A 9,098-nucleotide genomic window follows, 5' to 3' on the forward strand; every position below is an offset into this window, starting at 1 on the left:
CTCACATAATTTTCTTCTGTGGTTGGTGTGATGAATCTCCCTCTTTTAGTCGACCAATGCACATCTTTGTAAAAATCAATTAGATTCTTGTCCTTCTACATGAATATATAGACATTACAATCACATTATCATACTTTGCAAAATACAAGATTTTTGTATTCAATCATAGAAGAAAATGGCTACTGAATATTTCACTCAATACCTTCCTTTCCATTAGTACAACAAACAATGTCCTTCCGCTTGTATGGTTCACCCTTTGTTTACGCCTGTTTTCTTTGTTTTGACTGGACAGTTTCTGCCACATGGAATCCAAATGAGGCCGAATTGAGCAATGAACAACATAGCTGTTCACTTTGTTCTCGATTGAATTAAGACAAACAATGGAAATCAAGTTTATTGCATATAAATACAGTTTCATTTCCTTATTAAAACAGCCACATATATGACAATTTTAAGTTGTGAAAACTAGCATGCATAACCACTTTGTCAACTTGTACCTTGAAGTCATCACTACCCCACCGATTGCATAACCATTCCCAAACTGGTTTCTCTACCAACCCAGCTCCATTAGCTGCTGCCTCCGCATGTGATGCATAACTCTTGTATTTCAGGTGTAGCTTGTAATGAAATGCGTTATATGCACGAGCAAGCTGGCTTGTTACTGTCGATGATGATTTTTCTTTGTCCAATCCAAGACAAAGTCAGCCTATCAATGCCATTGTGTTAAAACCCAGTGTGCATGATATGGGTTCTTGGAATGTTACATAAAACTCCTACGTACTGAGCTATTAAATGAAAACATCTCATTTAATACTTTGTTGAGATGTTGCTATCACTGGCTACTATATATTAGCTGAAATAACTCATAATCTATTAAAATTTTATTAAACTCTCAGCTTACTCCCACAGTTTTTGTATGACTTAACTGGTGTACAAAAACTATAGTTAGAAAACCTATCAGCTCTAGTCACTGATAGTAACAAATAACCTGGGATCTTAAACCCCTGAAAATTGCTTCATTACTTTTGTATAGACAATACTGGCCAATAAGTCATACCTACCAATAACTCATGCATTCATGGTTCACAGTCTACTCTTCACAGCTGCAAGTCACATTAACTGTAAAAATTTTCACACTCAAGTTACCAATAATGCAGTCTCTTATTTGAAGCAGAAATCACCCAGCCCAAATAGAGAGTTACTACATTCTCATCTTATGTGACATAACCCATGCAAGCAAAATGATGCCTTCAATACCCTAACATTCCACTTTATGTGGTCAGTTCTAATGTTTATTTTAATTAAGCAATTAATTCTTTAACACACACAGCTATGATAAATGTTCATGTGAAGCATTAATATAGACATGGTCAATATTTTTAACAACATACTCAACCATTACATGTATTATATCAATAATTCTCATTTGGAAACACATACTAGAACACGTTCAATAAGTTCTTCATTTTCCTTTTCATTCACCGCACTCCAGCTAGCGTGCCTCATTTCTGCATAGTGTTTGACGATCCAGGAGACTCTCGCTGTGTATACAGTTCTATTGTTGCATGAGGGGCCTATCTTTCCATCTTTTATGTCAAGTGGTATCTTGCCATAGTTTCTCATTCTCTCAAAATCAGCCCCCTTTGCCACACCCCTACAACGTTTACTAGTGTTGGGTACTAACATAGCAAATGAAACTGTTAGACTAGGGCATGTATAAATGTTTTTGATCAAATGTTTATAACTAGGAAATAGGATGTGTACATGATAATACTTACCCTCTGCTGGAGAACAAGGAGGCAGCAGCGATGAAGGTATATCTTCTGGACCTTGAGTGGAGTCATCAGAGTCTACTCCAGCTTCATCTCTCAAAGTCCATGCTGCTGGTTGACCCTGTGGGGGTTGTTGTAAAGTTGCAGGTAAAACCCGACCAACTGATCCAGTAGGTATTCCTCTGCCTCTCCCTCTCTGTGTATAAATCATCTTTGCTGCATGCCCCATTATTTGAACATTTTATGTAAGCTTATATAAGTGATGTAGATTTACCCATCTGTTGTTGGAATACCCTTACAACTGACTACTAGTTTAAACAATGCTTTCATAATTATATGGTCTCCTTCAGTTTACTAAAGTAGCTAAGTTGTACCCAGCAAAGAAAAAAGGCTAGTGTAACAACAATCCTTAGTTTACAAGCTACAATAAGTTAAGAGGTTGCTTTAATAATGAAATAGGCATAGAACAAGCTGAAATTTTGCCCTCTAGAAGTTAACAACAAAGGATGGACACAACATTCTGCAGTTGTGTAACTTCATTTCCACCAGAGCTGTGTATAACCATTATGCTTCCTATATTGCATATGTTTAGAGTAAGAACAACACCATGATGTTTGTGCATGATTTATACTTTAACATGTTCTTCTAGTATTAAACAAGGTCTGGAAATGCTTTGCCTTAAGTAGTTGTGTAAAACCATAAAAACAAAAGATGGCACTACCAAGTCCATGTTGCTGCCAGAATGTTAAGTTTGAGATTTTTCTACCTGGGATAATTTCTGTTGAAGGAGCAAGAGTTGTGCAGCAAAAATCTTCTTGGATAGTTCTCAATGCAAGTACATGTTTCTGAAGAAATGAAAGTTATCTTTGTATCTTAAGTTAACATTGTTTTCCAGCCTACACTAAACTTTCTCCCGCGCAGGTACACGAGCTGGAAACTGTCTGAGAAAGCATGGTAGAAGACAGGATATCGGTTGACAGGAGCATGGTGTTTCGTAGCTAGCTCACTCAAACATTCATTAACTGCAGCATGGTCATTCGTACCACTGCTTTCATATGATATCGGTTGAAGAGGCCTTGTTAGAGTATGATTGTCAACCACCTCGCAACTTCAATCTGCTTACACGTGTTTTCTTCTTTGTCAACTTGTCAATAGCAGAACAATTTATAATTATTGTCCTATATGTATAAACCCGCCAACGGCTAACTTTCAATGCATGGTGTGGGTTTTATATACTTTTTATAAGCAATTAAATGAACAACAAACCTTGTTTTTTTTCAAGTGAGTGGGCAAGCCGTGTATTATATTATCAGAGGGGGCCATGTTCTATAGGATTTTTTCAATATATATCCAAGTAAAAATCATCTCTGTCTGTTGAATATGCCCATCAGTTGTACATACAAATCCCATCACGTATATAGTCTGCAGAAAAATTATTAACCGAGCATTGGTAATTAAATCCATCAATGCTATTGGATTAGCCATTAACAAGAAATATACTAATTATCAATGAATATGGTAATATTTTTCTGCTCATATATATATATATATATATATATATATCTCAATTAACTTAGTATTAATTGAGTGGATATAGGTTATAACGTTCGGAGGAGGTAAGGTTAATTACGTAATTGACATTCAATGTTAGAGCACGTGAAGGATTTTACCCTTGCTAGTATACGGGAGATTAGCAACTTCGGCAATATATAAAAAACACTCACTAACAGAATTAAGTAATTCCAGTAGGTATTAAAGAACAATGCTTTCCTTCCATTCTATTCAAATGTGTATACTTGGAACAACATTCCTATGAGAATACACTTGGGATAACAAGATTGAAATAGGTAATACATTCAACATGATCACTAATGTATGATCTTGGCATCCCACTCAATCGTGAGATAATACTTTTACATGAGCAGTAGGTAATTTTTCCCTGCTGCTGTTTCCAATATTAATAGCTATATTGGAAACATCCACATATCGGATGAGCAAGTGTTACTTCAGATCGGACTTAATACATACATAGCTATATATAACCTGCTAGCCATTAATGAATGTACAATGGCATGGAAAATTGAGTATCAATTGTTTGCTCCCCATTGTACTGTCAAGATGATTCTGTTATAGCTATGATGGCCACACGACACCTGGAGCATCTGAATCAAGCCACTGCAATGCACCATTTCGGAGGGGGATATAGACAGTATCTGCAATTGAGGAATGGGGAAATGTATGTTACCAAAGTATTACACTCAACAGTGAAATGAACATGATTTCCAGAGTAATTACCACGTTGGGTTCCTTGACCCAATACCACCAAGTAATTTACATGGATTTATTGACAATTAAAGAGCCTTGTATGGTACCCAGTCTGACTGAGATTGTTTTCCTGCAGTTATATCACTCACACTTGCATGAAATGCCAAAAATAATATGCTATTTACGTGACAAGTACCTTAGTTTAAAAAAAAAAAAATCTACATAGACAGTACATGTACACAGAATCAGATAACACTGTATTGTGCCCCAAACACTACATTGGTTTGCTAGGAAAAATGTTAGAGACTACAAAGTAGTTTGGTAAAACTGTTTCACAATATATACGTGAAGTAACACTATTACCTTGCAGTTAATAGTGGGGCAATTGAGGCACTCTGTCCGTTTCCAGGGTCACTGTATTGGGGATGCCTAACTGCAGCATGGAAGAATCTACAGCTGCAGAGTCTATTTCCAGACCCACCTTACTGTCAAGATATATTATTCATCTACAAACATTCAGCTGAAAGAAATATCCCATCGTCCAACAAACTGAAATTATAGCAGACACAGTGAGAGAATAACATTTGAAATGGCATATCGGTTTTTACTGGACATAATTATTAATAACAACGATGCGTTTTTTCCAGCCTTCCAATCATCACCCAAGATGATTGAAAACAGAGTATATTATCAAACCCACCAAAAAAACTGAAGAAGTCCCCATTTCATTAAATAATTACATGAAGCACTAATACCATTAATGACCTAAATTCAGGCATCCATGTAACAACTCTATATTGGCCAAAATGGCAATATGGAAAACTGAAACAATGTCTGGCAGTTAAAACCATGTTACTTGAAACAAAATGACTGCAATATGATACAACATAGTGTGGGATATTAGTTTCTACCATACCACACCCATGCAAGCAAACATCGTAAAATTCACTTCATGTATAGACTAAAACTGTTGCAAGTACATATATATGCTACGATCAAGACCAGTTTGCATCGCTAGGGATCCGAACATCACTTGGTAGCCTCATTCACCTGGAATCAGCATTAAAGAATTGGTCAACTAAGATATGAAATTGCATTAAATATACACAAGAACCAGCATGCCTAATGACTGAAATAAACTCGCTAACAATGTAAAGTTGCATAGTAGATGAATGTTTACCATCGTCAGACGAAGTCCCAGTATCTGTAACAAGATCTTCACTACTACTACTCTCATAATCATCGTTTTCATCTAACTCGTCATCAATGAAGTCATCATCACCGGGAGTGGGTATTGCGTCCCCCAAAACTGTATCACCAGGAACATCGATTGGTGATACATCAGTCCTATGCAAGGGAGAACTAATCCCATTATCATCCTCTTCAGGTTCTAACACTGCGTATGATGGTTCGTTCTCTTGAAAAGCAGCGTAGTTCAGATTCTGATCATCATCCTCATCACCGTGTTCGGATGGTATAATTGGAACATCGTACGTGTTTCTACTTGTCACCCTTTGCACGACGGACCAATTACCATGTTTACTATTGTCTTGCAGATAAAATACTTGGGCTGCTTGACAGGCAAGCACGAATGGCTCATCCTTATACCATTTTCTAGAAGTGTTGACACTGGTTATGTGGTCCCCAACATGTATACCCCTCCTTGCATCACCGACATCAAACCACTCACATCTAAACAAAAATAGATGACGCCAACCCATGTATTTTAATTGCAAAATGTCAATCAATACTCCGTAGAAATCGACAGCCTTTGATTGGTGTTCTCCTTTAACAACCACCCCACTATTTTGGGTTCGGCGGTGTTTACCACGAGACTCGGTGTCAAATCTGGTTCCATTACTGATGCAGGCAGAAAAAGAAGAAACCCATGGATCTGGTCCACAAGCTAGTGCATATATGTCATCAGTGATGTCGGAAGGATTTGTCACGCGCAACTCTTGAATCTGTTCACGGTGAGCAAAAGTATAGAATTACGTTAGCAAACTTATTTGATTAAAACAATTTATGTGCGCAGACCATTCTATAGAGAACTCACTCGTGTGCGAAACCAAGCTGGAAATTCCCTTTGATGGCTGCGGTCTACAGTTGCTGCGTCCATTTCTTTCAACTTCGTATAGTGCTCACTAGAAATCCATAACAGTGTTTTTTATATAAAATGGTAATAATAGAAGGAAGAAAGTAGATATTGACAGAAAAGAGCGTATGTAATGGGCAAAATTTAAAGACTTACTCTAGGTACTGACTAATCTCTGCACAATTATTTAGCACATACCACCTTGCCTTATAAAATAGACTCTGATCCAATTTCATGGAGGTAGGGGAGCCGCACGGCCGTATCCTTTGTGAAAAAATAGGGAGGTGAATGGATTCGGTGTGGTTATCTATATCCTTGTTTCGCTCCTGCCGATGATAGACGGTCTCAATATCATGGATATACAAGGAACAGAAGGTCAAGCATTCAAGATGAACATAGGCTTCAGCAATTGAGCCTTCCGGACGAGCCTTGTTTCTGACATAGTGCTTAAATTTTTCAAGATAATGTTCAAAAGGATACATCCACCTATATTGAACTGGCCCAGCAAGGAAAGCTTCACGGGGTAAATGAATGGCAAGGTGCACCATTATATCGAAGAAAGCAGGTGGAAAAATTATCTCTAGCTTGCAAAGGATGACAGCAATGTCGGATTGTAGTTGCTTCAATACATCCAATGTTAACGTCCGTGCGCACAAAGCCTTGAAGAAGGAACTAAACTCGGTCAATGCAAGCCGGATATCAGGTCGGAAAAACCCACCGATTGCAACTGGAAGTAATCTTTGCATGAAGACGTGACAGTCATGACTTTTCATTCCTAATATCTTTCCATCACCAACTGAAACACATCTAGAAATGTTCGAGGCAAAACCATCTGGAAATTTAACAGCTGCAAGCCATTCACAAAAACGTCTCCTCTGATGTTTGTCCAGTGTGTAGGACCCAAGCACCATTTTGTACCCACTAGATGAAGGTTGTAGATGTAGTTCCTTTCTTAAACCAAGTTCCATCAAGTCCTTACGTGCATTAACAGTGTCTTTGGTTTTTCCTTCAATATCCAACAACGTACCCAAAATGTTCTCGCATATGTTTTTTTCAATGTGCATGATATCGAGATTATGCCGTAAGGGCAACATCGACCAATAAAGTAATTGGAAGAATATACTTTGTTTAGTCCAATTCAATTCAGCTGGGGTGCGTTTTCTCTTTCTTGCACCTTTCCCAAATTCGACATTGCCAAGTTGCAAGTGTTGATGAAGTACATCATGTCCCATGAGATCGAGAGGAGGCGACCGATGATCATCCCTTCCATTAAATGCACCCTTTTTCTTTCTTCAGGTGTGACTGGATGGCAAGAAGCGTCGATGGCCCATGTAACAGTGTTTTTTCCCATGTTTCAACCCCATAGAATCGGTATTCTCGTTGCATGATGGGCAAGCCAACTTTCCCTTTGTGCTCTAGCCAGAAATGTTGGCATATGCAGGGAAATCATTAATAGTCCACAATAGTGCAGCATGTAAGCGAAACTGACCCTTAGTTGATGCATCGTAGGTATCGACACCATGAACCCATAGCTCTTGCAGTTCATTAACTAAAGGTTGCAAATAAACATCGATGTCATTTCCTTGTGCTTTAGGTCCAGGAATGAGCAAAGATAGCATTAAGTATGGATCTTTCATGCATAACCAAAGAGGTAAGTTGTATGGCACAAGTATCACTGGCCATATGCTATAGGGTTTAGCCAAATTATTATACAGGTTGAACCCATCATTGGCTAGGCCCAGTCTCAAGTTGCGAGCATCTTGTGCAAACCAACTGTGGTCTTTATCAAATTGTCTCCACATCTTAAAATCAACAAGATGTCTTAAAGTACTATGGTCATCAACTCGTTGTTCTCTATGCCATTTCATAGATTTTGCAATATCCTTCGACATAAATAACCTCTGTAACCTTGAAATTAGAGGAAAGTAGCGCAACACCTTTTGGGGAATCTTCCCCTTTTTCCCACTCGTTGACTCCCACCGCAACTCATTGCATTTAGGACAAAATTCTTTGTCTGCATCGTTATTCCAAAAAAGCATGCAGTCATTTGGACAGGCATGTATCTTCACATAATTGAAACCCAACCCACGCTCTAAGCGTTGGGCCTCGTGATATGAGGTAGGTGTTTTAATATCTAGAAACGCTGCCTTTAACAGTTCTAAAACCATATTAAATGACTTGATAGTCCAACCACCAACAGTTTTGATATGAAGCAACTTCACTATAAATGAGAGTTTCGAGAACTTCTCGCAACTTGGATAAAGTGGACGTTTTGCATCCTCAAATAATTGGTCAAATGTTTTTGATTGCCCGTCATTGCCGGTTGGCGGGGAAGTCGGCCCAGCTTCATGTGGGACACTTGCATGGTCCATGAATGTCCCAGCCCGCGTGTCCTCTAGCATGTCATCCATATCATCAACAAAGTTACGAGTTGGATCAAAGCCATCATCATTACTGTAAGACGAATTCACACTCCAGCTTTCACCCTCCCCATGAAAGATCCAATGTGTATAACTTGGATCAATACCGTTCATGAAGAGATGATCTTCAACTTCATTGATTGGTAGGAATAGGTTATTACGGCATCTCCGACATGGACACCTAAAAGTAGTACTTTCAGGTGCATGGGCTCTTGCCATAATGAGGAGTTTATTAACCCCTTCACTATATTCAGCTGACGTAAACCTATTTGGCACGTGCATCCAGTTCTTGTCCATTTGAACCTTGTGTGATAATAGGTCATCAATGAAACCATAAACAATAGACTAATGAAGAATATGAACGGGAAAATCAAAACAGCAATTTTCCAGGGAAATCATATATCCACAATTACGGAGTCACAAGCATATAGATTTTTCTATAAAAGGAGACCAACAAATTTAATACGATGCACAAACGCTAGTTGAAGTCACAAATACCTTGCTCACCCTTCACAAGGGGGCATTCCAAATTCTGTACCCCTTCCA

The 9,098-nt window shown here is 38.4% G+C and overlaps 2 protein-coding genes across 2 annotated transcripts; both read right to left on the reverse strand.

The window, feature by feature from the left end:
* Positions 1 to 3,653: 3,653 nt before the first annotated feature.
* On the reverse strand, positions 3,654 to 6,090 carry LOC122281391. The gene is made up of 3 exons (XM_043092835.1): positions 5,218 to 6,090; positions 4,401 to 5,087; positions 3,654 to 3,985 (listed from the first exon to the last, which is right to left on the reverse strand). The coding sequence occupies exons 1-2, from the start codon at positions 5,756 to 5,758 to the stop codon at positions 5,080 to 5,082; spliced, it is 549 nt and encodes a 182-aa protein (XP_042948769.1). The 5' UTR covers positions 5,759 to 6,090; the 3' UTR covers positions 3,654 to 3,985; positions 4,401 to 5,079.
* A 1,457-nt stretch (positions 6,091 to 7,547) lies between these two features.
* Positions 7,548 to 8,849, reverse strand: LOC122282501. The gene has a single exon (XM_043094448.1). The coding sequence runs from the start codon at positions 8,847 to 8,849 to the stop codon at positions 7,548 to 7,550; it is 1,302 nt and encodes a 433-aa protein (XP_042950382.1).
* Positions 8,850 to 9,098: the final 249 nt, after the last annotated feature.

Source organism: Carya illinoinensis, chromosome 11 (assembly GCF_018687715.1).
Source record: "Carya illinoinensis cultivar Pawnee chromosome 11, C.illinoinensisPawnee_v1, whole genome shotgun sequence".
NCBI classification, from domain to species: Eukaryota; Viridiplantae; Streptophyta; class Magnoliopsida; order Fagales; family Juglandaceae; genus Carya; species Carya illinoinensis.

Excerpts from the sequence above, each read along its gene's own strand:
- LOC122281391 (XM_043092835.1), bottom strand. The coding sequence starts at position 5,758 with ATGGGTTGGCGTCATCTATTTTTGTTTAGATGTGAGTGGTTTGATGTC.
- LOC122282501 (XM_043094448.1), bottom strand. The coding sequence starts at position 8,849 with ATGGACAAGAACTGGATGCACGTGCCAAATAGGTTTACGTCAGCTGAA.